Genomic DNA, 26,225 nt, shown 5'->3' with positions numbered 1-26,225 from the left:
GTGACACGAGGGACATATGATCCCGGGATTGAGACAGGTCCTCAATCAGTGCGCTTGTTCCAACAGTCGTAGCTCTGATATCCATCTAGAAAATGAGGACTGTATCTTTGGCAAGTTTAGAGCCTTTTGTCTCTATGTACGTATATCTATTGGGAGGGGTGGAGAGGGCTTCCAAATTCATCCCTCCCGATTCTTTCTTTCGCTTTCCCAAAGAACACACAGCAGAGATGTGCATGTGCTGCTCCAGAATTCCACAAGATAAATACCACGGAAAAGTCTGGTGACAACTTGCAGACCCTTAATTTTCCAATTGAAGAAAAGCTGCGACCTTTTGTCAGCTGAGCAGATGTGATTCTGGAACATGGCTACTGAGTTAGGGACAGAATCGAACTCAGGAAAAATAATTGCGATCTCACAAGGAAGCTTTGATCTTTCCAATGAGATGCTTCTGCAGCAACAATCATTCAGTGCGAAGGAAGTGAGGGTGGGGCATAGAGTTGTGCAGCGGCCACTGGGAGAAGACTTTCCCGTAGGGCAGACATCATCCATAAGCAAAAGGAAGAAATTCGCAATCAAATCGGTGAAAGGATGCACTGATGGTCTCCCTTGAATAAGATGAGCCTTTGACAGTTGTTAGGAGGAGTGAAAAGTTCGCATTCGCCAGATGCCGATTTCACCGGTCGATTCCCAAAGCGGCAAGGCGGCGGGAACGAAACAACTCCAACTCCAAGGGTTCCTTTTTCCTCCGATCTCCCTCCTCTGCTCTCTTCACACCTACGACCTCTCGCCCTACTCTTCAAGATGCTGTCGCGCAGCTCTGCCCGGTCGGCGCAAGTATGATACCCACCGGTAAAAGCTTCAATGGCACGAAACCGTAGCTAACTGCAGCTTCTTTATCTTATCAGAGCCTTCTCCGAACCGCACAAGCTTCCTCCCGATCCGCGCAGGTATACTCCCCACTTGGAAATCCTTGCGCAAGGAGCCGTTGCTGACTTGACTCTCTTCACAGAGCCTTCGCACCTTTGCCACGGTTCAATCCGACATCTTCAAGCCAACGAAATATGGCGGGAAATACACGGTCACTCTAATCCCTGGCGATGGTATTGGAGCCGAAGTCGCAGAATCAGTGAAGACAATTTTCAAGGCGGACAATGTGCCAGTTGAATGGGAGCAAGTCGATGTGTCGGGTGTCGAGTCGGGAGACAAGCACAGCGAGGAGCTATTCCGGGAATCAATTGCCTCATTGAAGCGAAACAAGCTTGGGCTGAAAGGAATTCTGCACACACCTATCGAGCGTTCCGGCCACCAGTCTTTCAATGTAGCCATGCGACAAGAGCTCGATATCTATGCGTCAGTAGTCCTTATCAAGAACATCCCCGGCTACAAGACCCGCCACGATAACGTCGATTTCTGCCTTATTCGAGAGAACACCGAGGGCGAGTACTCTGGCCTCGAGCACCAATCAGTCTCAGGCGTCGTCGAATCACTCAAGATCATCACCCGCGCAAAGTCAGAACGCATTGCCAAGTTCGCATTCAGCTTCGCGCTGGCAAATAACCGCAAGAAGGTCACCTGTATCCACAAGGCCAACATCATGAAGCTCGCAGACGGTCTGTTCCGAAACACTTTCAATGCTGTTGCGAAGGAATACCCAACTCTCGAGACAAACGACATGATTGTGGACAACGCGTCCATGCAGTGTGTCTCGCGGCCGCAGCAGTTCGACGTTATGGTCATGCCTAATTTATACGGAGGAATATTGTCCAATGTCGGAGCTGCGCTTGTTGGAGGTCCGGGTATCGTTCCGGGCTGCAACATGGGCCGCGATGTAGCTGTCTTTGAGCCTGGGTGCCGTCACGTTGGTCTTGATATCAAGGGCAAGGACCAGGCCAACCCCACAGCGATGATCCTCTCCGGGTCTATGCTTCTGAGACATCTCGGTCTTGATGAGCATGCTAACCGCATTTCCAAGGCTGTGTACGATGTTATCAGCGATGGGTAAATTTTCTGCTCTCTCCAAATTTTGAACTCAGACTCACAGCTTTACAGCAATGTTCGCACTCGGGATATGGGGGGAGAAAGCAGCACACACCAGTTCACAAGAGCGGTTCTGGATAAGATGGAGGCTGCGACTTAAAAGCGGATCTCAATTGTATAAAGGGGACGTAGACTCGACCGGCTGTACTTTAGTATGCATAAGCAAGGTGCATTCCTGTTTTCTACTTAACACCTCGTGCCATTGCAATTCGTTTCATACACCATACGGCAACCCCGTCCAAGCCAGCAAGTAACATATTGAAGTCTCAATCCTCAAATGCCCACCTCAATTCGAGAAGCATAAACTCCATAGCAATTTGCTCAATCTTCCCTTTTGCACAAATGGTCAGCAGGACTGTCCCACCACAAGTAGAACTGTAACTTCAAAATGCTCATTCCCGTATCCAGCACCACTTGTACCTTGCAACGATCGTAATCATTGCTTCATAAAGCCGTGCTGATCAACCTTCTTGTGCAGGGGCCGGTCCTCAGTTCCCTCGTTGTTTGCAGATCTCTTGCGCTTTCCTAGGATCTCGTAGATCTCGGTGACCGTCTTGCCATAGAACACTGTATCAAACATCTCCTGCTTCGTGCGGGAGGGCTGAGAAGCGAGGGGCTGTTCTTGCCATAAAGTTTCGATATGTGACTCCATGTCTGCTATCGTCGAACGATCGTTTGCCTCAGTCAGTAGTCTACGAGACTCACGGGCGAAGATCGGTGCCGATTGTCTGAATGGCTGTTGACGAGTTGGCTCTTCAGCTTCCATCTTGATTGTTTGGTTAACACGTGGAATATCCGTTGGCTTCATCTGGGCTCCGTCGCTCTTTGCAAGCGATGGAACATTAGGAATGGTTCCGCTTGGTTCGCAAGGACGAATCGCAGTAATTATCAGTTTGGGGCTTGAATATTTCTCCTTCACAGCTCGTGCATATACGTCGCCATCATCATGGAAATTGATGTTGATCGGATTGCTGGGCATGGTGTACGTAGGACGGTTCTTGTTGGCAGCATACCATCCGGCTGCAGGCTGTAGCTGGAGTGAATGCGTCCCACCGAGACTGCTATTGATATTCTTTGGGTGTAGCACCTGCTCAACATCCTCACCATTGCCTCTCATACCACCACGTCCTCCGCTATTGGTGGGCATCGGGACGTGCTCCTTGGCAGCACTTCTTACATCGGGCCCGCTGACTGCCAGTTCCCCCAACTTTGGTTGCACCCCCAGTTGTCCGACACCGTTACTGAATTTTCGGGGGTGGTTGACTTGTTGAGTCTTTGGTTGGATCTCCTTCAACGGTGTGCCCAGGAAAGTCCTTTCTGCAACCAAGTTATCGGAGTAGCTGTCGATAATAGCCATCATCTTATGAAATCCCGAATTTTCGTTTTCCTGCTCAAGTAATCAGTATTACTTCATCAAGGGTTTTATGTTCCGGAACTCATGAGACAATCAGTCGAAAACACACGTACCTCGACCGCTCGCTGTAAATTCTCCGTCTGGAACACTACAGGTTGCAGTCGCAGACCCCTTTCCGAAACGTCCTTCTGGTTATGTGCCTCAAACTCCACAATCATCGCCTGATTTGTTTGCTTCAAGTCTTCCTGGCTCATGTGTACACCCGGATTCTCGATTTTCTCCTTGCCCCCTTTTATAATTGGATGGTCGTAGCCTCTTGCTTGGAACAAAGTGTTCTGAAGTCCATCCATGACCTCCACTCTCACGCCACTCCCAGCATTGGCTTTCAACCACCGTCGACACTCTAACTCGATGTCATTGAGATGGTTTTGATATTGTTCCTTCAACTCCTGCTTGTATTTCTTCAACGCTTTGACGAGAAGTTCCTTGTACTGGTTGAATACTTTAGGGTTTTGGGCTAGGAGCTTGGCAGCTGCACTATAAGTGAGATTTGCACAGCTCTTGTCTTCAAGCTCGACATTAACGGACCACTTGTCCATAAACTCTTTGAAATTCGCCCTGTTCTCCTTCATGCGGTTCTTGTAGTTCTTGTTGTGCTGTGCCTGTTGATGTTCCAAGGCGTTGTTATTCTTGGCGATTGTTCCGCCACGTAATCGTTGAATCTCACCAGTAGCGTTATTTCTGAGCTCTGCCTTCAAATTGGCTAACTCCTTGACGGCTTTGGTCTCCAAACCCTTCTTCAACTTGGCGAGCTCCTTGGCAGCTTCCTTCTCCCGAATCTTGTCGCTTCTCTCGAACTCGGCGTTCATTACCGCTGTTGCAGCCTTCATTGCCTCATTATACGCATCTTCCTTGTACCTTTTAAGTTCGGCGGCAGCTTGAGCGTCTACTTGCTCCTTAAGTTTTGCGAATTTGTCCGTTGCGGCTTCTAGAGCGAGGGGTATGTCAGCATCTGCTTCACAGATTGTTCCGATGGCATTGGGACACTGAGGCGATCTCTGAAGAAGCTTGGATGTATGGTAATGTAGGAGGAATGTTCTCACCCTGACCTACCTATGTCTTGTGTCTGCTCCAAGTTGGCAGGTTCTCGAGCATTCACAGCATTTAGTTGCGCCTTCTTCTCAGCGTACTCAGCCTCCAATTGGTCCTTCAGCTTAGCAAGATCCTCGGCATTGTCAACCTTCATCTTCTCCTTCAGCGCAACAAGCTCATCTCCACCCCCCTGTCCAGCACACAAGAAACCTGTCCGAGCGATCGGCAAACTCTGTACAAGCTTTCCATAGACGCCAGGTCGTCCTCCTTCAGCATTGATCTTTTCTTGCAGCATCTGCCTCGCCAGCTCATGCTTCTCGAGCAAGCGATCAAGGCCGTCAAGGCAAAGGGTCAAGACGGGGAAGCGAACGACCTTACCATTCTCGTATTCGGTACGAATCTCGGAGTCGACGCCCGTAATGCGACATCCGAGCAGGGTGTCGAAGATTGAGATGTGTGAACGGTCGCTGGAGAGAAAGGCGGAGATGACCGATGCGTTGATCACGTTCGACAGGGGTTGCTGGAGGATTTCTTGTTCTTGCTCCATGTTTGATTGTACACGCGGGCACGCGAACGGCGATGGTTATGTTCGATGTGATACTCCCAGGGGATTGTTCCTGGTGTCGCGTTCGAGTGAAAGGAAGGTTGCTTGCTTGTAGGAAATAAGCGAGCGCCAGTTGTTGACTTCTTGCCCAAACGGGAGAATTCATAGTTCAAAATTCACGTCAAGTTGGAAGCCAAGTTGACTCTAGGCACGGGGAAGGAGGAATTTAATACAATCATTTCATTTCTTGTTGTGCTAGTTGTCAGCATCTCAAGTCTGTGCTTGTTCTATTTACACTTTCCGAATACCCCAGATACGCTTTTCAGTCCTTATAAACCCAAGCTCAAATACAAATCAAAGGAGCAAAAAGACAAGCCTCGATCCCAAGTTGGATCTCCATATCGCCAATTATTGACTGCACACATTCCCAATCCACCTTGTTGGTACCCGAATGCGTTTTGCCAATGATTATAATACCACCCTCAAGTACAATTTAGAGAAGCAAAAGGAAATAAAAGCTCCATTTCTCGGCCCTCAATGTGGATCTCCGTTTCAGCCAATCATTGACTGCACGCACTCAAACGATTCAGACCACCGACCATCCAGCCGCTTAGTTGGAGCACACACCCCAAAGCCACTGAAGTGATGATCGGGACTTGAAATCCACAGCTCCGCTACGAATGAAAGCCCCTGCCTTAGAATCATGACTGACAGCGACTTCTTCATGGCCTCGGGCCTTCTTTTCGGTATAGGAAATGGCGGTTTCCATACGAGCTGTACACGAGTTAGCAGCCGACTTTGATGAATTTATTTGAAAACCATACCGATGTGAGGGCTGTTCTTGAACTTGCTGGCAACACCATTGATAGCGGGAAGAGAGGATCGCAGATGCAGCAACTCGTCGGGAGAGTAGCAGCGTGCCTTGGTAGGGCAGGTTGCTGGGCTGATCTTGATACCGTTCCGACTGGCGTTCTGAGCGAACTTGACTACCTTAGCAGCAACCGGGACAGACTTGGCGACAACAGGGACAGGCTTGGTGACAACATGAGCAGGCTTGGTGACAACATGAGCAGGCTTGGCGACAACGGCAACAGGCTTGGCGGCCATTGCAATACGCTTCTTGTAGTTCTCTGGAGCCCACATGGACATATGAAGCTGACAGCCATCAGGCAGAAGAGTGGTCTGTAGTCTTATTAGCTCACTGATCTAGGACCCAGAGATTATACTGACCTTTGCATTGTCATCACCATCGGTGGATTCCTCGGCGTTGCTGGCAGCCTGTAACTGTGTTAGCACCTCCATTCTTCCAAGACCAAGACATTGGACTGACCTTTGCATCATCCTCAGTCTCGGTGAAATCGGCGGCATCGGTGGCAGCCTGTGGATTTGTAAGCATCTCCACTGCTCCAGGACCCAGATTTTGTAACGACTGACATTTGAATCATCCTCAACCTTAATAGAAACCTCCTCAGAGCAAGACACGGAGGAAGGGACAGCAACGGGTTCCTCAAAGGTGACCTTGGGACCCTTGGGAGTATCGACGAAAGTGAATCCAATACTCTGGAGTTGAAGGGTACTCTTGAAGAAGCTATCAACGAGGGTCTCAGTATTAGGGAACTTGAGCACAGCGCGGTCGAGAAATTCGCGTTGCTGCTCAGAATAGAAACCCTGCTTTTGCAAGTACTCGAGGTGCTGTTCGGTGTCAATTGATGTGCGAGGGATTGGAAAAGGGAAAACTCACACCACAGATATTCATCAAAGAAGCGCAAACCTTGACACCGAGGGTGGAGTTCTTCAGCATCTCGCGCGGATCGACAGGGTAAGTTGGGTTGGTAGACATCTTGACGACCTTGTCTCAGCTATCTGAGCTCGGTCCTGAAATGTGTATGAGTGTGTGTGTGAAGGTAATGTTCAATAGAAGAAGTGTGATGAAGACTTGAATGAAGTTGTATGGGTTGTCTGGGTTGAGTGTGAAGTTGTGGGTTGACGGTGCGTTGCGGAAAAGTTGTAAAGGAAAGAAGAAAGGAAGGATCGGAAGGAAAACCTGCCCTTAAATACTTTTTTCCAATGCACTGCAAACACTCCAAACTGAACAATAGCTTAGGGGAAGCTAAGGAGGCTATTGTGATGCGTTGATAATCCGATTGGACCAGCCACCCCTTTTTGCGTGGATGTCAACACCGCTTCACCTTTTCCCCTGAGTGAATATGAGAAATCGACGTCACCACACCAAAATCGAAAATGGGGAGGTTGGATTTTTTCGACCAATGAAAGCGAAGTGCATGCCTCGAGAGATGAGAGCTGCTGCGGTAACGATTTTTGCGCGTGATATGCCGGTGATGGAAAAGGGGTGAGCGACATGAATAGGGGTAATGTTGCAACACCGATTTATTACAACCCCCAAGCAGCCCATCCATTTTGCATTCTGCAGGAGATGAATTGCAATGTTTGCATGCCCCGGATTCAATGAAAATCAGAAAGCAGTCGTTCCATCGAATTGGTTTTGCGTGTGGTCGACCCCCTTTTGCAGGATCTCAGGAGTTGCCGACTCGAGCACATGAGAGTGATCATGCGCAAATTATTGAGATGCCAAGATTGAAAGAGACTGACGAGAACGTTTTGCCGCTTTGCGATAGAAAGTAGATAGGCAACACATCGTTATCAGGAAGAAGCGATCCTGAGAGTCTAGTATGTGAAGCTCCAGGCAGCGTTTGCTCAAAACGCGACAACATAGCATTTAGGGAGACATTTCCATGCAATGACTTCTCAATTCCGATGAAAGCTACTACAGCTGCACCTAGCTAGAAGTCTCATATATCGGAGATGAGGGCAAGAAAGGAAACGCCATCCTCTACTGCAGGGTCAGCCCACAGACAGAATGCCTCCCGGTCCGAGATCCACCTTAGCCTCCATACTGAAGTCTCCGATATTGTGTAGATTTAAGGAACCGGTGCAGAAGCAGCGACAGCACATGCGGCGTAACAGGTGCCCTGTGCTGCGCTGCAAGCAAGAATTGCTGCTGGAGCCATGATCGCGGTGACGAGGCCAAAAGTGTAGCCAGCGACAGAGTAGCAAGTAACGCCGAGCTTGGCACAGCCTACTTAACATATGCCGTAGGCGATGGGACAAACAAGTGCTAGAGTTGCTGCGGTTGCGAGAAGAGGGTCAAAGATGGTCAAACGCACGCTGGATGACTTGCTAAAATGGAGTGGTTGCGGGAAGAATTCGCTGATCTGGGAAATTTGGCGATTTTGCTTTGCTTGTAGGTTCGCAGATTATTCCAAATGACTGAGGAAGAATAATGCTTCTCTGAACCATGTCAGGGTGGCAGACTTTTTATAGCTGCTGCCATTGCTGTTTCAACAAGATTCAAGTCCTGGCAGGCTCAAACAGGGTCTTGTACAACAAAGGCTTAAGCTCATGCACAGAAACTTCGCTGAAGCTCCCGGTCTTGGTATCAAAATCAATTACTCCACTGTACGCCATGCAATGCAGCTCTACTTATCCCATCTTCTAGAACGTGATATGTCTTTTCCGTCCAGTGTATTTCGAGGAATTCTTCACCACTTTTCCTTTCCGTTCCATCTGCTCTTTCTTGCTCAAGATCCACGCTTTGCTTCCTTTCTTGATATCTCTTCTCCCCTTCTCTCTGTGCTTCTTCCTCGCATCCAGAACATCCACACCCTCCATCCCCTTCACCACCCCAGTGATATCCCCACCAGTTCCCTCATCAGCGGAGCCACCAACCGTCAACACCAAATAGAGCTTGCTATTCTTCGTTCCAGGATCATCCTCCAAGATACCCGCTCCAAATCCAGCCTTGATCGCTGCGCCGCTGATCATCGTCCTCTGTTGCTCATTCTTCGGATAGAACTGACAAACCGCTCGTCCCCCTCTCTTCAAACTGGCATACAACCCGTTAAAGAATCTCGATAGCCTCCCCGCCGATGAAACCTCACTGCTCTCTGCATTACAAAGCCATTGTATCGCACTTATCGAAATCGCTGCATCGAAACTACCAGCTCGGAAGGGGACTCCTTGTCCAATATCTGCGAGCATCAGATCGCCCTCCACGTCTCGTTGAAGAGCGACATCGAGCATAGACGCTGATATATCCATTCCAACCCATACATGAGGACCGCCTTCTGAAGGGTCGATAGAAGAGAGAATTTCGCCTGAGAGGCCAGAACCGCAGCCGACATCGAGGATGACGGAGGGGCAGGAGAGGGCGAGGAGCTCGAGGGCGCGGTTGGTCATGGAAGCCTGAATGTTTTGTATTCGAGAAGAGGTGGTGTATTTCCTTGCTTCTGTGTCATTATAATGGAGATCTGGGGGACTGAAGACTTTGTCAGTCGCATTCTTCTTCAAGATGGAGGGGTTGCTCACAGGGTGTCTTCTGGACGAGACATGATGGCGGGTTAAAATCTGCCGAAGCAGATGGACCAAGACTACTTCATGCGATTCCCAGCAAGTTTTTAGATGTATCTTTGTACTTGCAACTCTTGCGCGTCGAGTCTAGAATCTTTTTCATAGCATGTCATCGCAAACCACTCTTTTCGGTGAAACTTTTTGGTGGGCTCGGCATTCGCGGCCGCGTGAAAGTCTGGGGAGATCAGAACACGTCCCACGTCCCCCTGGCTGCGTTCCAGTCGATCTTTCAACAATACCACTTCTCTCAGACATGCAAGTCTCATAGCAAACTCGTTGAACAAGATGTGGATCCTACCACTCGTCGGGTATATAGGTCTCGCGCTGGGCTTTGGGTTCCTGACCCTCGCCATAGGTACATCCCCTTTGAGTCCAAGGAGATGGATGCCGGATGCTTACAGATTTAACAGCATCGGGACTCTATTACCTCTCCGAACTCGTCGAAGAACATACCGTGTTTGCTAAGAAATTCCTCACACGCCTCATATACGCCGTGATCTCAATCCAAGTTCTGCTCTGCCTCATAGATGGCTTCCCGTTCTGGCTGTCACTCCTGAGCATCGTGTCTCATGTCGTATACCTTGGCAACATGCGGCGATTCCCAATTGTCAAGCTCTCCGACCCCCTGTTTGTAACATCTTGCGGTACGGGCTTCTCCCACCTGCAAGCAAGCTTGAATGCTGATGGAAGATACAGGTCTCGTGCTGCTAAATCACTGGGTCTGGTTCACACACTTCTCCACCTCGACACTTATGTCCTACCCCGCGTCCCGATACGACCCCTCCAGTCTCCCTACGTTCACGGAAATTGCATCATACTTTGGGCTCTGCGTGTGGCTGGTCCCATTCTCCCTCTTCGTCTCCCTTTCTGCAAGCGATAACGTGTTACCAACGATGGGTAGTGAGGAGCCCGGCATGCCTGGGTCGGCGGCACAAGGGAAGAATAAGAGGCAAGGAATGGTCAAGGTGGTGGTTGATACGATTAGAGACGGGATTGGGGAGCTGGGGAAACTGGCTGGATGGTCGAGGCCGGAAAGAGGGTTTTAATGTACGAGTACGGACGGGCACAATTGGCATTGATGGCGTTTGGTCAACAACTTCATGGAATGGAAATGTCGGATTAAGGAATTCACGGCTTATGCATGGTCCCCGGACAGAGGTATATACGGTGTGTATAATGTGTGCTAATGTTTGCAAAATGAACTCCCAGAGGTATCTCCGCCAAATCCTTCCTAACGCCTTGCAGGTGAGTGGTACAATGGTATGTGTATAGCAAATCTATGTAGCAATATTTTCGTCCTTTCTGTTCCTCAAGTTAGTCCTTGATCAAGCATACGTAAGAGTTCAGCACTCACCTGTTAGACCCTTAGCTTCTTGGAGAAGCGCCATCTTCAATCTCTTCGACGCGACCATCATACGTGGCTGCGAGTTCAGACGAGATGTTTGTAGTCTGAAGCTCAATTGCCTTCATGCTGTTGAGAATCTGAGCCTCGATAGCTTCTCGTTTCTTGTTCAGAGCGTCGAGTCTAGCCCATTGAGCATTCTGAAGCTTGGTACTATTAGGGAGAGTCAGCTTGCAAACTGGTTGAGAGGAAGGTGGCAAGCATCACTTACACTCTGTTTTTCCTAGACTCGAAATGAGCATCAAGCTTGGCACTGATGTCTGCTACGCGTTTCTTCAAATCTCCTTCGATGGCTTTCCGCTTGGACTCGCGACGATTCTTCATCTAGATTCAAGTCAGTATATTTGCTCCAGAACTATATCCGAGGAATCCTCACAGTTGAGACGACATTCCGAGCAGCTTTCAGCACCTGCATGTCGGCTTCCTGGGAGCTTTGCTGCGAGTTCTCCTCCTCGGACTCAGATGCTTGAGCTGTCGGCTGGCTTTTGCGAGCTTCACGTGACGCCATTGTCAGAACGCGGACGTGACTTCTCGAGAGTACAAACAGGCTTCTCCTCCGGTTCAAACAAGGTAGAATCCAACGGATTGTTTCGTGTTTCGTGCTAATAGAAGAAAGTCGAGGGTCTGGGAAGTGAAATTTTGACCAATCACACACTAGCGTAGTCGGGGGCAAAATCGACTCCACCAAGATTTCCGACCCCCAGAACTTTTTTCACGATAACGAATCTCCCGCTCTGCTTTCCACCACAAGCAAAGATGGGACTCGCAGCGCCCAAGAAGTAATTCTCCCATGATCCTTGGTTCAATATAATGCTAACAAGAAATCTGCAGGCGAATGAAATTGTCCCACGATCCAAATAACACAAAATGGACCAACGACACCGAATCCTTCGGCCTCAAGATTATGACCTCCCAAGGCTGGCAGCCAGGCGACTACCTCGGAGCCAAGAATGCTGCCCACGCTGAATTCCACACCGCTGCCAACGCATCACATATCCGAGTCTCCGTCAAGGACGATAATCTCGGCCTTGGGGCGAAGATTGGAAGCGGTGTAGGCCATGGAGAATGCACAGGCCTTGATGCGTTCACAAATTTACTAGGGCGATTGAACGGGAAAGACGAGGAAGAATTGGAGAGAGAGCAGAAATCGAGGGAAGATTTGAAGAGGGCGATTTATACGGAGCGGAGATGGGGGAGTATTCGTTTCGTCCCTGGGGGCTTTCTGATTGTAAGTGTTAGGAGATAACCCTTTCCTATTCTAAATGGTCTCATAGAATTCTCCCAAGACAATATCCCAGTTTGCCCAAATCAATCTGTATCGGGCAATTGCTGACACTCATTACTAGGGTGATAAGATTCAACACTTGATTGATTCGGAGGCGGAGAGGATACGGAGGCTTGCCGCAGGAAGTATTGACGACTCAACTGATTGTTCTTCATCGAAATCAGACAATGAAGCTGCTGTGGTAGAGCCCCAGCCCCGAAAATCCAAAAAGCGGAAAATAGAGGTGCTGGAGACCGACGCCGAGGTTGTGGCTATCAAAGTCAAGAAATCGAAGAGGAGGCGGAAGTCATCAACTACTCTTGACGGTGCTGAAGAAGTTGCTGCGGCAATGGGGGAGGTGAAGATCTCGAAAAAGAAGTCCAAGAAGGACCGAAAGCAGCGGGTGTCGGAGGAAAGTGAGGACGATATCGAGATCAAGAAGCGGAAGAAGGAAAAGAAAGAGAAGAAAGAGAAGGCAACTTCTGATGTGGAGATGGCCGAAAAGGAGTCAAAGAGAAAGAAGAAGTCGAAACGAGACAAGGCCAAAGAGGCTGAGAACGATGCTGAATCTGCGGAATCTACTCAGACTTCGACCAAGGACAGCACCCCTTCAACACCTCTTACAGTCGAGTCTAGTGGTCGCTCTACGCCTATGATGCAGGGTAGACACGCCGTTAGAGCACGAAACATTGCTCAGAAACGGCTGGCGCATATGGATGTGGCGTCATTGAATCAGGTAAAATTTCCCTTCGTATCATTTCTTCCGAGAACTAAAACCGCGCAGATCTTCATGATCAAATCACAGTCATAGACTCTTAATAGACAAGAATCAAACCCTTCTCGAGGAAGTGAAAGAGTTTCAGATGATTACTCCTCTCCTTCCTAGTTTATTGGATCGCATGGAAGCTCAAGTGCTCGAGAGAAGTCGGGACATATAGTCTATGCAAGTTTGCTCCTATCTTGATCATCAAATCACTGCAGCCCCTCGCAACTCAACCTCCAGCAGGTCCCTTGTCCTAAGAAAAACTAGGAACCAGATTCGCATGATATCTCATCTCACTAACATTGTCCGCACCAACATCCCCAAAAACCGCCCAAACGTTCGAATTCGAATAAACAAAACTCGCATTCCCCATCCCCGCCACTGTCCACCCCAAGCTCAACTTCTCATTATCCACACTCCACCCCGTCATCACCCACCCCACACTCTGCACCAACGGGCCTGTGGTCTTTCCCTGCACCGCCGTGTTCCCAGCAACCAGCACAGAATTAGATGTCCGGTTAACCTTCACAGCAACAGGATGGCTTGGATCCCCGATGAAGAGCTGGCTGTTGTCAGAGGTAGCAGATTGGGCCTGCGGATTCGGGAAAGCTGGTCGTCCCGTTTACGGTGAGCCATTTGGCGACGAAGGAGGGGAGGCCGGGTGTTTCGACTAGGATTTTGAAGGGTGGTGCGGCGGAGAGGATGGGAGTGATTTGCTGGGTTAGTTTTTTGCTGGCATTGAAATTGAACACCACCTACCTGAGTGAGAGTCCGAGCAAGACAAGGCATTGAAGATTGAGTCGAGGCATACTTCCACTGTTTGATTTGTGAAAGAAGTCAATCGAGTTGCTGTCAGAATAAAATTTCAAGTGATCGACGTCTGAAGACCATTCTTTGCAGCCGTCGCAATGCAATCCCCGTCCATGTATAGACGTTTCATGAAATAATTTAGATTGTGGCACAATTCCAACTTGTTACTCGCTGTACAATTAATGAATTTCATGTTGGAAAGGAGACCTTGGCCTTTTGTTCCGTTCACGTTGGAATTAACCTCTATTCAGCCTGATGTTTCCTGAGCTCCGCCTCGCTAATGATGGGTATAGATACCTTGACATGAATTGTTGCATTTGACGGCGCAGAGCAAGGAAGGACTTTTACAAGCCTAGCATTTGCGAAGATCAAGTCCAATGTATTGTGGAATTGACGAATCGATGTTAAGTTAAGTTTCCTCTTCGGTTCATGTTCGATTTCTTATATATTTGGCCTTCGATGAAGTTGCTGTTGAACGCCGCCTTGAGGACTGGGGAGTAGTGTAGTAGCAGGCGAATTCTTTATGGGCAATGAACTTTTCATCACTCTTGACAGCAGAGAGTGTAACCAGCTCGGCAGGCTTCCTAGTACCAAAAGTGTTCAGCCATCATTTCCATTCCCCTTTTCGAACGAAGAGTGAACGATCGGGAAAAGATCCTCTTCGTACTTTCACAGGCTAGGAACTAAACTTAAATATGTACGTAAGACTTGGTACTTTCGTTTTTGGTTTCTTCTGTGCCGCGGTGTTGGTGGATGTTAGTGTCAAAGGTGAAGGCGCTGCCGCTGGAGTCTGCGTGCTCGCCATCTTGTCTGATCTGCACTGAGGCACTGTCAACTTCCGAGTAGAAGAGCAGAAGAGTCTTAAAGTAATCTTACCAGATTTTCTCAACAATAAGATGTTGTTGTTAGGTTGCTTGTCGGCGTGGCTGATGTTGAAGGAAAGAAGGAGGTTCGAGTCGAGGAGCTGAGATCAAGGCCTTTTAAATCCGGTAAGAAGTTGTATCAACAGTGGATTTGCAGGTACACCAAAAGTTCAGTTTCACGATCTTCGAGAAATTGGGTTCAATTTATCACCGTCACTTTGATGAAGAGGAAATGCAATTACTTGGTTCATTTTGCGATTTAGTCTTTCCCAGTATGCTTTTCTTGCTATTTTACAAGGCATCTCCCAAATCCCGAACCATCATGCATGATCCAGTCAATCTAATCAGAGAAGCATCTTGGAGAATCTTCTCTTACATCGGTGAACCCCCGCAACTTCGCTACTCACCCCCTGTAAGCCAAATTGACGAGTGAACTTTTTCTACTTGTTAGCCTCCTTCAAATTTATTCAGGGACTCAGCTTACCCTTAGTTCAAGCTTCTGGAACAAAGTAGTCGGAAAGATTTGTGTTCTCCCTCAGATCTTTGGCACTCGTACCTGACTGCACTGCTTTGCTGAGATAAACAGTCAACTCGAGTAACATATCCTTTGGGAATTGCTCTGGATTGTCGGTGTACCACTTGCTAAGACCGCCAGCACATTGATGGAGAAGCAATCGGCGAAGTGGGTTGGCTCGTGGAAAATTCTCATACACGTGCTTCAGAGAGAGGGTGGGAACTGGTTCACCGCGGTCTCTCAATGCCTGCAGCTCGCGTATAACAGCGTTTTGTAATCGAGGGATTTGAAGGTTCTCAGCCAGCACCCAAAGAAAAACCAAACTTTGGCTCTTGGCCTCTCCTTCGGGCCGCTCAGCGATTTTTCCAATATCTACCTTCTGTGTGTAGATCCATTGTAATAGGAGCTGGGCGGTATTAGAGCTAGTACCGCGAAGGTGATATTTGCGAAGCCGGCGGTCCACGTTCTCGTTGTCGAAGAAATCCTTTAAGACAGGAGAATAGTGGCAAGCAAAACTTTTGTGCACAATGAACTTGTTCTTGGTGTCCAGTTCTCGGTGATGCGGTTCTGCAATAAGAGTCACCACTTCGTCCATGTTTCTGCCGCTTGTTAACAAATTGTCAGACTCAATTCAAGTTTGAAGAACGTACGAGAAGTTTGGGTCTCTATTCACATCTTCATTGTTGGTGCTTGTATCGGCCGTCGATGTGGAAGGGGAAGGCGACTGGGTGAGAGCACCAGACCCTGAGCTTGCGGTCGCCATCTTTTCGTGCCTGCCCAGCAAGAGTCAGCAGCTATTGTCGGGGATCACTTGTCCTTGGAGGGATTACTGACGCGGCCAATTGATAAGATCAGCGTTGCCTTCTATTGCCAGGGAAGGTTGATTTTCCAGAAGAGCTCTGAGTTTTGACGAGTTGTAGTAGGAAAGGAAAGATGACTTCGAAACTGGAAGTTACGCCAAGCTTTAGCCTCGCATCAGAGTGAATTTACAACCACGAAGAAACTGAAAGCGTCTCCCGCCCTTCGCGTTCAGCACCTCCCCGAAAGACGTAGATAAACGTGGACAGCGAACTAACAAATCAAAACAAAAATAACCAGTACTTCTGCTAGCTATTCGGGGATCTAATTGCATTTACTTGGAAAGAAAATGGTCTTGTAAAAACGCTGTATTGTTGAAGTGTTGGCGGTGCAATAGCTTCAAGGTGAGTTTACACCACCAATTGATCAACCCACTCAACACATTCTCGAGAATCCTGGGGATCTGACAACTTTATATGCTTATTCAAAAGTGAAGTGGCGTCTCAAGCTATCATCCTCGGTCAAAATCACAAGACGTTATTATAGTACTTCGTACAGTCATGAGAACAACCAGCCGGCTGGGGAATATAGGCCGCCACAGCTATCGTTTCCTTGAGCATTGGTACCGGGACAAGGGTCCATGGTCTAGATGCGATTCGCGAGTATGCTTGTCTGTGAGCACGTTGCAAGGAGAATGCATAATGCTGAGGAAACTCTTTGAGCAAAACTTCAAGACTTCAAGACTTCAATATCATGATAAAGCAAATTGGTATTCATGTTTGTATTATTTTAAAAAAGAAAAGCCCCCAGTACAAGTGCTTGTAAATTCTGTGGAGAGAAAGGTATAAATAGTAGAAACCCTCTCAGATAACTATTTCCCTCCTGGTAAAGAATTAACGTATATCTTAGATAATTATAATAGGTAGGTTAATATCCCTTCCGAGATAGGACATTATATTAGATTCTCTAGTAAATCGCCCTTAACCTCGACCTTTCCCTTTCCTATAATTCGATTGGTCTGTATATCTTAAAGCTATTACCTGTACCAAATAATGACTGACTAATGCCTTCTGTTGCCCTGGGCGCTTATTAATCCGGGATCTCAACCTTATAATTTTCCGTCTTTGTCTTTGGCCGAGTCTTTGCCTTGGACTATATAGAAAGAGTGGTAATAGCCTCGAGAAGTATCTGCCGAGAATAATAGCCAGGATATTTAAGGAAGGCTTTCGAGTCAAGACGGAAAGTATAGCGATAAACGAACCATTGAATGGAATAAAACATGGGCTAACAATCAAATTCATTAGAAGTTCAGAGAGTTTTATGCTTAAAAAGCATATTTATTTGCTTGAAATACCACTAATTTGCAAGTGCTTGCCACATGAAGCACAAGGTAAAGCACCCCTGCCTCCGAGACCATCGAAACAATCCTAAGCAATGCCCGATATATGGTCTTCATCCTTTATCATTGAAATGGTACCCTGAAACTGCCTAAGCCACATCCTGCCAAACCGAGAGTTGTGTCGAAGCACACTGACCTTGTGCCGAGATCAGTCAATTATTGGGAATCTTGACGTGGAAGTCAGCCACCGAATGGAGATTCCTCAAATCAGCCAGCAGTGGATTTGGCAGATCATTGACGTAAGAGCAAAAGAATATGGTGAGTTCAATAAGCATCTCGTGTGGAAGTTGATCAGTGTGATCCGCCAACCAATTTCTATCAAGCCACGAAGCACATTCATACACATACCACCGACGTAGAGGGCTTCCCGGCGGCGTGTTGTTGTAGACGTAATGTAAACATTCTGTAGGTATTCGCCCAGCCGCGTTGCGGATCTCTTGTACTCTGTCTAAAACTTGATTCTGCATTTGAGGCAGTAGGAGTTTATCCGCAAGCACGCAAAGTTTGGCTAGAATGAGGTCTTCCTCCATGGTCGCCGCATCGTCCAACTTCTCTTCCGGCTGGCGAGTATTCAAGGCTTGCGTATAGAACCACTCGACTAGGAGGCGGACAACTTCCTCCTCCTCCACATCCAGTCGATATTCTTGATATTGCCCTTCGGTGAAGCCGCTGTTGAACGCTGCTTTGAATACGGGGGAATAATGGCAGGCAAAATCTGTGTGCAACTTGAAGGGTTTGGCATTTTCTTCATTGCCAGCATAGAGTGTCACCAGGGCAAACGGATTCCTGCATGCAAGTTAGATCGAAGGTCCCATGGATAAGGCAAATATCTTACTCGAGGGATGGGTTTTTCTTAGTCTTTGGACTGCCTGCAGGACGAGCAGAGGAAGAGGTTGCAGTGCCGGCCATGGTTCCGTGATCGAGGTTTGATGGTTCAGAGATCCTCGAAGGTGGGTAGCTAGGATAGGATATGGATTGTGGTGGAAGGATCAACGAGATTTATAATGGAAGGAGGCGACCGAGGTACCAAGGTGAATATGTGTAAATAAGGTGTCAGGCGAAGGTCGAAGTCGTATGGGTTATTTAAGGTGAATCCGAATTGCTATTTGCTAGTAGCATCAAAAGGCGAGTGTGCCGATTACCCAGGGTAGAAAGACACCCAACGCGTCGTGGACGAAGATCAAGTTTTCAAGAACACATTTACGGAGAGTTCCATAATCGAAAAAGACTTCATTTGCCCAAATACCTCGTGGCTCACGACTATCTACCACATGAAGTACAAACTGGCACACCGCTAGGAAACACAGACAAACACCAACTCCATCTTCCCGATGCCTCGAGATAATAGCGTTGAGCTAGATAGAAATGTAAAGTTTTCTCAAGTACACCATCTTTCCTGCCCAAGGTCTCCATTACTCTGGATTCTCAACCTCGAAATCAGTGATATTAGTCTCCTCCATAAGTCCGAATTTCGTTGCCTCCTGCATCTTCCTGCTCCACACAGCCGCAAAATCGATGAGCATCTCATGCGGGAAGTCTTCAGGGTGCTCGGTAAACCAATCCGGCTCCCCTGAGCAGCGCATTGATGGACAAACCAACGACGAAGCGGACTTCCTGCAGAGGTATCCTTGTACACGGATTGAAGGCAGCCAGTGGGAATAGCTTGAGTGATCCGGCGAATAGAATCGATCCTGCCAGTAACTAGATTTTGAAGTTCTGGGATGAGGAGCTTGTCTGCCAGAATCCAGAGCTGGATCAAGGCGAGGTCTTCGTTGTCTTTTGGCTTTCCGGTTAATCGTTCTTTTGGCTGTTGAGTATCCAGGACCTGCGTGTAGAACCCTGACGAATAAGAAAGTTAGCAATTGCGGGACAAAGATTGTTTCGAGAGCAGAAACATTGCACCACGAGAAAGTCATGAGATAATTGAAATAGTAGATGGGTCTTCTAGCACTTACAATGGATTAGCAGATGAACGGCCTCGTGGTTGTCCTCTTCCATTCGATAGCTCTGAGTCTGGCCTTCGATGAAGTTGCTATTAAGTGCTGCTTTTAGGACTGGGGAATAGTGGCAGGCGAAGTCTTTGTGAATGAGGAAAGACTTGGCCTCTTTATTCTGCCCTGCAAACAGAGTGACCAGTTGGTGCGAATTCCTGGGTCCGTTAGCTTCAAAGTCGATCGACAAGACGATAATGCTTACCAAAAGGTGGGCCCCTTCTTTCTTGGGGGGTCAGGCTTGTACCGATCGATTGGTATGTTGGACCAGGCAAGGGAAGGCCAGCTTGAGTCGGAGCTAGAGTCTGACATCTTGGAGTACGTTGTTGGGAGATGGTATGTTGACTCTCGACGTCGAGGATGTTCTGGAGCAACGTAATAGAATGCAAAGGGGGGTGCTTTCAATGGGGGATGTGGAGAGGATATGCGGTGAATAAGCCAAACAGAATAAATTTACATAAGTAAAAAATTGAGATGAGAAATTTAGGAGAACAATCGAGGCACTTGCACAATTGGTTGAAGCGACTCAAAATTAAAATTTAATTGCTATCCAAACGCCGAATACTGTACCTGTTCCGACTGCGCCCAGCAGAAAAGCCTACACGCTTCACTCACCACTACGCTGCCTCACCTGGCTCCTCGACTTCATAATCCGCCATATCTTTCTCTCCAGAAATCCTCTCCTTAGCATTCTCTGGCATGTTCTCTACCAAAACCTTCGCCGAGTCTAATAACATCTTCTGCGGGAATGGTCCGGCTTCCCCTCAAACCTCGAACCGGCCATGTTGAACGCACACCAACTCACAACCAGGTTCCTCAACTGACTATCCGACCCCGCCTTCTCATAAAAATATGGCAAGTATCTCGTACTGGTACTCGTAGTCTTGAATTTTATTCCGCAGTATTTCGGGTTCATTGATCCCGACGCTCTGGAGAGACGGAATAAGGAGCTTGTCGGCGAGAACTCGGAGTTCAACCGGTATTTGATCGGTCTTGCTTTTCTCGTTGCATGTCACATATCCAACGTCCAACTCCTGATGGTGACACCACCAATCATGGTCAGTGAACATTGATAGATGAGGTGGTGAGTGACTCTGAGACTGGATCCAGCAGACTCACGTGAATCAGCAGCTGGTCAGTTTTCCCGAGCATCAATTCGTAGGGACTGTCCCTAGTGATGTTTGGACTTCGAATGTTGGCCGTTTGAAGTATTGATCAGTAAATGGAACGCTCTGGATGCGCCCTGCATCTTTCCAATCTCGAACCCCTGCACATGCATTCCATTCGTGCCCAACTCCGAAGCATTGTCCCAACCACGACTCTCTAAATCCGTGATGTCGGAGTGTGGCAGCCTTATTCCCAAGATCCAGCTGCCTCCCGAAATAATTTCTGTCTCGGGCGTCTGGAAGTAGGCTCGGACGATGTCGATCACGGTTCAATATCATCGCCTCCTCAACTGATTCGGGAGACGTATGGAGAAGAAACGAAAGGGAGCAGTTTAAGTCCAGCTGTAAAAGCAGAAGAGAAAATGAACGCAAAGAGAAATAGTGAGACTTGAGAAATATCAACGGAAATGAACATGACCGCGATCTATACTGATGCAAAACAATCGCTGTCTCCCAAAAAGTATGCAGACAACCACACTATGATAATATATGCACCTCCCGCTCCAAACCATATCACGGTCTCCCGACGGTACTTTCTCCTACATCCACGAACACTGGCTCCGAATAAATGTGTAGACAACCACATATTAACAATATCCCATCTCTCACAAAAACACCCCTTATGGCCGTCGATAGTACTCCCTCCTCCTTCCCCCATCCTCGACAACCACCCTCTCCCTCTCCCTCTCCATAGTCCTCGCCGACATCCTCGGGTTCGTCTCATAAGTAATACTCCTACTCCGCCTCATCCCCTCCTCCTCAATATACCTGTCGCTCGCCCTGGGCGGGGCCCCAGCACCCTCCACATATCTATAAGCAGGCGCCATCTCCACACTCCTCCTCGGTTCCGGGCCAGGATCAATCCGTTCCCTCACCCTTTCCCGCTCGATGTACACTTCCTCCCCGCCTCGACTCCCGTGTCTGCTCTTCTTCGTATTCGCATTACTAACACTCACGCTCGCCCTGCTCGCGCGCGGACTGCCCCTCCTCTTCTCCTCCTCCACCTCCACCAATTCAATCCTCGGCACAGGAGGCGGGGCAGGAACTCTCACGACTTGAGGCGGGGTCCCGATACGGATAATAGGTGTTGAGGTTCGAGGGGCTTGTATGAATTGTGCGGGATGGGGAGAAGAACGGCGGACTATGGTTTCTTCGACGACTCGACTGCGGCGTTTGCTAGGGCGGTTGGCGAAGACGACTTCTTCTTCCCATTTTGGTCTTGCTGCTGGGCGTTAGCTTCCAGTTCCTGATGCGCTGGAATAGTGGCAGAGGCAGAGGCAGAGGCACGTACTGCTAAAGAGACACATGTTGCTTTGCTCTCCTCCTGTCTATTCAGAGGAGTTTCGTCCCGTCGTGTGCCAAGATTTTCCTCCCTCAGGAAATTCCTCTCTTGCTTCCAATCGTGTGTAAAATTTGCTTAATCGCCAAACGAACAACCTAAATCGATTCGCGACAGAGAGACTGCGGAAGCAGGCGTATAAGTACGTGCCAGCGCATGTTGCACCAGAGACGCCGATCCGGCGGCGACGGCAGAAGGAAATATTGGGCTGCTGGTGGTTGGGCACATGATGACGAGTGAAGTGGTGCCAAACGAACGGGGATTCCTTGGTGTTTTGATGGAGAAATCAAGGCAAGGCGACTCGCTTCGGGTGGCGTTCAGGGGGCGGCGCCAAAGCCCACTATTCCAAGTCGAGGCCTGATTTACAGGGATCTGGAAAAGGGGTGTTAGGCGAGGTATAAGAATTTTAAAGGGGCGAAGGTGGAGGGAAATGTTCGAAGAGGGCTGGCACAATTGATTCTAATGAAAAGAAGAGTTTAGGTTTCTCTCTGCAACCTCTGGTGCGATCTGACCCCAACCCGATCATCCATTCTTTCATCGAATCTCCACGTCAATTCTAGATACACCAGTTACCTCTTCCACCAAATCTACCACAGGTCTTCGGAACAATCTGTTGGTCCATCCATCCCCATGGCACCAAACGTCTGCTACTATTTCTTGGTCCGCGGGCTCTATGTCCTCGTCATCAAATTGTGGTGATTGAGTCATCTCGTCCATCAGCAAATGCCCTTCTGAATCATAGACTGGATTGGCTTGCATAGTCGGAGAAAATGCCGCCCCATCATAAGACGCTTGGGTGAGTGGCTTGGGATGTTTAAGAATGTCAGGAGATGGAGATCGAGCATCTATCATCTCGACGTCGCCGTCACTGTCAATCTCTCGAACAGTACCATCCCTCATAACGCATTGTCTTTTGACGGCCTCGTTTCTCCCAACATCGATATTCCACACAGTTGCTATACCGTGCTTACTGAAAGCCCAGATGGTCATGTCGGGACCTGAGTCAATTGTAAGATCGACTAAACCACTGCAAGTGCCAATCTGTTGACCACGAACTTTGACCGGCCATACACTTCGAGGCAGAATACCAGCTACCGGATCTCGTGCGTAGTTGAGCCATTCCTGCAGCCCATCATCTGGCCACCAGTTGATCCATTCCGAGTTTGAGTTCTCCTGGCCGGACTTGGATCTCAAGTAAGAAGAGGCACTCAATGGGGATTGGCCACCTTGGTTGGTGGCAAAGACGTCCCTTGGGACAGAAAATAACCAGATAGCTTGCTCTGTCCCATTGCCGAATGCAGCAACAATTCGGACCCCACAGCTCAAGTTCGCACCAGCCGCGTAAGTAAGAGGACTGCCCTCCCCTTTCGGACCTTGGAACCATATCTTCCGGAGCAATTTGGTGGGTCCGCCAACAGGTGCGTCACTGCCAAGACACAGCAATCCAGTACTGGGATCTGTGAACAGGATGTGGTATCCATCGCTGAGCGGGATCGCGCGGTAGTGATCAGAACAATCCATACGTCCTGTCAACGAGCTTCTGCCGGCGTCTCCTCTGAGTCTTGAGAGAGAGCCTTGGATCAGGTCTGCGTCTGAACTATTGTCGAACTGTCCCAGCACCACTGGAAATCTCTCCCAAAACGGACTGCTTTTGGTGCGGGTACCAAATGGTCTTTCCACAATTGCTGGTCTTTCGCCCGGTCTTGCAGCACTGCTAATCAGCCTCAACTTTTTTGCTGAATCAATGCTCTTTCTTGGCGGCAGAAAGAACAAGAAATCGCTTGGCGCTGTAAGCGGAAACCATCTATTGAGGTCCTGTCCAGTAAGCGCATCTACCCAGTGCAATTCAATCCCAGAGGAACAGCCAAAAGCAACGCAACGCCGTTGGGGACATATTGCTACCGAGCGTGGAGGATCATCGTCAGAACATAGATTGCGATAAAGCGAACGCGGCCCATTTTCGATAGGCATGAAATTTGGCTGTCGGTCTTGATCAGACGCGAAAGAATGCTCCATTTCACCCTCAGGACTGATGGCATGTGCACGGGGAAGTGATCCATGCCGTGAACTTGGTCCAGCTGTACGAGTGTGGTCCGGTATATCATCACTGAACACATCCTGCCAGTCAGATCGATTCACGGGAGCAAAATTTGGACCCGTAGTTGCGATCCCAGGAAAGACAAACGGTGGTTCCTTGCTCTGCAAAAAGGGTCAGCAATCCCTCGATGATTATTGTTCCTAGAGAGCTGGCACATTTTCTACCTACCTGATGGTTTGGGTTGGCCGTCCAAGCGGAGGTTCTGAGCGATACCCTGTCTAAGAAAGATGTTCCGCGGACTCCAGTCTCGGAAGATCTATCTGGACTCTGGACATTTACGGAGTTGGCATTCGTTCCTGGCCCAGTAGCGGGAGCAGGAGATGATGCCCAGGAGGTATTGATGTCGCAGACGAGCCCCATACGACCATCAAGGAGAATGGCAACTGCATATCTGTTGGAGGAAGTGTCCATGCTGCATGCAAGGACCCGATGAGGGCAGATGATACTCGTCACTGGACGCAATGCACCAGCACTAATAATCGACTCACCTGCGGTAATTTTGTGCGAGCGGTTCAGTTCGTACAGGTAAACCAAGCAGCCATTGGCAACCATCAAGAATCTGCTACAGCTGCTGATGGTAAAGATCGTTCCAACCGAAAGTGGCTGTCCTGGATAGTCTACCGCGACTTCGGTGAAGTCAACCCTGGAAGTCTGCATGGAAGTTAGATACCATGGGCCGAGAATTTTTGATGCATCGCAGCTGCTGGGGCAAGAGATGTATGAAGCCGCGAAAGCCCGCACTGAAGGAAAAGAATTCTCAGTGACCCACAGATCGTGGGACTTTTAGGCGAGGGAAATAGGGGGGAGTGCATACCTCCACGAAGGCAGAGTCTGATGATTCCGATGTGCAATCTCTTGCAAGGCCATTACCAGTCCAGTCTGGACCGAGTGCACATTCTAGGGCAAGTGTCTTGCTCATCGACCACTCGATACTGATACCATCTCCGGCATCATCATGTTGATCTACCGTGGGCGGGACGATTCGATTTGAGAATCCTGCTCGCTTCAACATTGTCTCAAGCAGTGAGCGATTGAGACTTTTGATTAACCATGATCGACACGAATGTCTAGCAGAATTGAAGTCTGCAGGTGCCAGGTTATAGAATATCTGCTGAAGAATCTCCGTGGGTAGTCGAGATGCTTGACTCAGATCAACTGCTCTTAAATTTGGGGTTCCTTCTGAGGTCGACCATAGAGGCGTAGATGATGAGGTGGCTATATTTTCGAGTTGGTCAATGTCTGGACGACTCTTTGGAAGGCTCTCGGGAGGCAAAACAGGCGCGGGATAGACAGGATGGCAGTCACTAAAGACAGTGGTGAGAGTCCGAGCCGGGCGTGGATGATTGAGGCCTGGCGTTTCGAAAAAGCTCCATGTGTTACCATGGATCAAACCACCCGGAAGAGAATCTGAGCTCTCTGAGGCACTGAGAACCTCCGAAACCGAGTTACGAATTGAAAGACGCGGGCAAGGTTCGAGCAAATTGTCCTCCAAGATAGCACATGGATCCTTGGGATCTTCGAAATTCGAGAACGTACTGCTGCGGCTTATTTGTCGTTTTTCGATTGCCTGCACATCAAGTTCAATGGTAGGATCGTACTTGCGGGGTCTGGATTCGGCTTTTTCGAGAGGATTCGGGTATCTTGAGCCCCGCTCCAGCGTCCTGCCTCGATCAACCTCTTTGCCCTTTCCCCTGTCAGCACTTTTTGTAAAACCGTCCTCCGGTGTATCCTCTATCCGTTCAACAGTACTTTCCAGAGATCTCATGAGTGTTGTTGGATGATCGTCGGACATTCTGCGATTGCCCGCAGCGGCTTCTACGCCAGTTAGCAAAATATTCTCACCAGATGCAACATGGTGCTTCCCTTTAACACAGTCTTGATGCAGCCGAGACTGGCCCGCGCGAGTTGAATCACTAGCCATGACAGTCGATTTGACCTTAGCAGCCGCGTTCCCGAGATTCATCACATGTCTTGACTCAGACTCAAAAACGGACATCACGAAGGTTGGGGAGGGTGATCGGGGCGCTGGAGCTGGAGTTGCTTGTTCAACTTCTGCACCGGCAACGCCCCTAGATAGAAATATCTGGGAAGACGTTTTGTCGGCAGCCTCCTCCTGGGAGGCGAAGTCGCTGATAAGAGTTGAATGATAGGAAACCACGGTCATCTCGATGTCTCTCAATAGTATGCTGTTACCAGAAGGTTGGATGAAAGAAAACGAAAGGGATACAGTCTGAGAGAAAGAATAGAGGGTTCCCAAGCCCCGAGAATGGCTGCAGGATAGAAGGGGCAGTATCGCTGAAAAGGTGCAAGACGAAAATTGAGAACCAAGACAGCCAAAAGGTCGGGAAGAAAAGTTTGAGGAG

General features: G+C 48.8%; 13 protein-coding genes across 13 annotated transcripts; 5 read left to right on the top strand and 8 right to left on the bottom strand.

Moving 5' to 3' along the window:
* Positions 1 to 801: 801 nt before the first annotated feature.
* On the top strand, positions 802 to 2,346 carry K444DRAFT_657188 (uncharacterized protein; the record flags this gene model as incomplete). Its single annotated transcript, XM_024886133.1, has 3 exons — positions 802 to 834; positions 1,010 to 1,998; positions 2,050 to 2,346. 3 exons carry the CDS (start codon positions 802 to 804, stop codon positions 2,135 to 2,137), a joined length of 1,110 nt encoding a protein of 369 aa, XP_024729150.1. The 3' UTR covers positions 2,138 to 2,346.
* A 1,145-nt stretch (positions 2,347 to 3,491) lies between these two features.
* K444DRAFT_257193 (uncharacterized protein) lies at positions 3,492 to 3,912 on the top strand. The gene has a single exon (XM_024871367.1). It carries the CDS (start codon positions 3,586 to 3,588, stop codon positions 3,796 to 3,798), a length of 213 nt encoding a protein of 70 aa, XP_024729149.1. The 5' UTR covers positions 3,492 to 3,585; the 3' UTR covers positions 3,799 to 3,912.
* Positions 3,913 to 5,637: 1,725 nt separating this feature from the next.
* Positions 5,638 to 6,867, bottom strand: K444DRAFT_637431 (uncharacterized protein; the record flags this gene model as incomplete). Its single annotated transcript, XM_024884119.1, has 6 exons — positions 5,638 to 5,801; positions 5,852 to 6,209; positions 6,258 to 6,305; positions 6,358 to 6,405; positions 6,462 to 6,719; positions 6,769 to 6,867. The coding sequence occupies 6 exons, from the start codon at positions 6,865 to 6,867 to the stop codon at positions 5,638 to 5,640; spliced, it is 975 nt and encodes a 324-aa protein (XP_024729148.1).
* Positions 6,868 to 8,171: 1,304 nt separating this feature from the next.
* On the bottom strand, positions 8,172 to 9,569 carry K444DRAFT_621385 (S-adenosyl-L-methionine-dependent methyltransferase). Its single transcript, XM_024881898.1, has 2 exons — positions 9,414 to 9,569; positions 8,172 to 9,363 (listed from the first exon to the last, which is right to left on the bottom strand). Exons 1-2 carry the CDS (start codon positions 9,434 to 9,436, stop codon positions 8,541 to 8,543), a joined length of 846 nt encoding a protein of 281 aa, XP_024729147.1. The 5' UTR covers positions 9,437 to 9,569; the 3' UTR covers positions 8,172 to 8,540.
* A 106-nt stretch (positions 9,570 to 9,675) lies between these two features.
* K444DRAFT_603053 (DUF396-domain-containing protein) lies at positions 9,676 to 10,801 on the top strand. Its single transcript, XM_024878757.1, has 3 exons — positions 9,676 to 9,810; positions 9,866 to 10,099; positions 10,152 to 10,801. The coding sequence occupies exons 1-3, from the start codon at positions 9,741 to 9,743 to the stop codon at positions 10,499 to 10,501; spliced, it is 654 nt and encodes a 217-aa protein (XP_024729146.1). The 5' UTR covers positions 9,676 to 9,740; the 3' UTR covers positions 10,502 to 10,801.
* Positions 10,802 to 10,820: 19 nt separating this feature from the next.
* Positions 10,821 to 11,339, bottom strand: K444DRAFT_603052 (uncharacterized protein; the record flags this gene model as incomplete). The annotated part of the gene is made up of 3 exons (XM_024878756.1): positions 11,234 to 11,339; positions 11,069 to 11,181; positions 10,821 to 11,010 (listed from the first exon to the last, which is right to left on the bottom strand). Exons 1-3 carry the CDS (start codon positions 11,270 to 11,272, stop codon positions 10,821 to 10,823), a joined length of 342 nt encoding a protein of 113 aa, XP_024729145.1. The 5' UTR covers positions 11,273 to 11,339.
* A 274-nt stretch (positions 11,340 to 11,613) lies between these two features.
* Positions 11,614 to 12,932, top strand: K444DRAFT_648085 (uncharacterized protein; the record flags this gene model as incomplete). The annotated part of the gene is made up of 4 exons (XM_024885422.1): positions 11,614 to 11,636; positions 11,689 to 12,085; positions 12,204 to 12,857; positions 12,906 to 12,932. The coding sequence occupies 4 exons, from the start codon at positions 11,614 to 11,616 to the stop codon at positions 12,930 to 12,932; spliced, it is 1,101 nt and encodes a 366-aa protein (XP_024729144.1).
* A 161-nt stretch (positions 12,933 to 13,093) lies between these two features.
* Positions 13,094 to 13,693, bottom strand: K444DRAFT_637426 (uncharacterized protein; the record flags this gene model as incomplete). Its single annotated transcript, XM_024884118.1, has 3 exons — positions 13,094 to 13,147; positions 13,186 to 13,450; positions 13,644 to 13,693. 3 exons carry the CDS (start codon positions 13,691 to 13,693, stop codon positions 13,094 to 13,096), a joined length of 369 nt encoding a protein of 122 aa, XP_024729143.1.
* A 1,355-nt stretch (positions 13,694 to 15,048) lies between these two features.
* On the bottom strand, positions 15,049 to 15,834 carry K444DRAFT_637425 (uncharacterized protein; the record flags this gene model as incomplete). Its single annotated transcript, XM_024884117.1, has 2 exons — positions 15,049 to 15,676; positions 15,722 to 15,834. 2 exons carry the CDS (start codon positions 15,832 to 15,834, stop codon positions 15,049 to 15,051), a joined length of 741 nt encoding a protein of 246 aa, XP_024729142.1.
* Positions 15,835 to 17,296: 1,462 nt separating this feature from the next.
* K444DRAFT_709284 (uncharacterized protein) lies at positions 17,297 to 18,222 on the bottom strand (the record flags this gene model as incomplete). Its single annotated transcript, XM_024888199.1, has 3 exons — positions 18,104 to 18,222; positions 17,617 to 18,054; positions 17,297 to 17,369 (listed from the first exon to the last, which is right to left on the bottom strand). The coding sequence occupies exons 1-3, from the start codon at positions 18,175 to 18,177 to the stop codon at positions 17,297 to 17,299; spliced, it is 585 nt and encodes a 194-aa protein (XP_024729141.1). The 5' UTR covers positions 18,178 to 18,222.
* A 458-nt stretch (positions 18,223 to 18,680) lies between these two features.
* On the bottom strand, positions 18,681 to 19,960 carry K444DRAFT_637423 (uncharacterized protein; the record flags this gene model as incomplete). Its single annotated transcript, XM_024884116.1, has 5 exons — positions 18,681 to 18,838; positions 18,880 to 19,107; positions 19,224 to 19,417; positions 19,465 to 19,624; positions 19,891 to 19,960. The coding sequence occupies 5 exons, from the start codon at positions 19,958 to 19,960 to the stop codon at positions 18,681 to 18,683; spliced, it is 810 nt and encodes a 269-aa protein (XP_024729140.1).
* A 661-nt stretch (positions 19,961 to 20,621) lies between these two features.
* On the top strand, positions 20,622 to 21,558 carry K444DRAFT_257018 (uncharacterized protein). The gene has a single exon (XM_024871366.1). The coding sequence runs from the start codon at positions 20,833 to 20,835 to the stop codon at positions 21,514 to 21,516; it is 684 nt and encodes a 227-aa protein (XP_024729139.1). The 5' UTR covers positions 20,622 to 20,832; the 3' UTR covers positions 21,517 to 21,558.
* Positions 21,559 to 22,207: 649 nt separating this feature from the next.
* On the bottom strand, positions 22,208 to 25,777 carry K444DRAFT_621376 (uncharacterized protein). The gene is made up of 4 exons (XM_024881897.1): positions 25,726 to 25,777; positions 24,677 to 25,677; positions 24,031 to 24,513; positions 22,208 to 23,963 (listed from the first exon to the last, which is right to left on the bottom strand). Exons 2-4 carry the CDS (start codon positions 25,652 to 25,654, stop codon positions 22,299 to 22,301), a joined length of 3,126 nt encoding a protein of 1,041 aa, XP_024729138.1. The 5' UTR covers positions 25,655 to 25,677; positions 25,726 to 25,777; the 3' UTR covers positions 22,208 to 22,298.
* Positions 25,778 to 26,225: the final 448 nt, after the last annotated feature.

Source organism: Hyaloscypha bicolor, assembly GCF_002865645.1.
Source record: "Hyaloscypha bicolor E unplaced genomic scaffold K444scaffold_182, whole genome shotgun sequence".
NCBI classification, from domain to species: domain Eukaryota; kingdom Fungi; phylum Ascomycota; class Leotiomycetes; order Helotiales; family Hyaloscyphaceae; genus Hyaloscypha; species Hyaloscypha bicolor.
The sequence above is the reverse complement of the archived record's forward strand: the minus strand, read 5'-3'. Positions and strand labels throughout refer to the sequence as shown.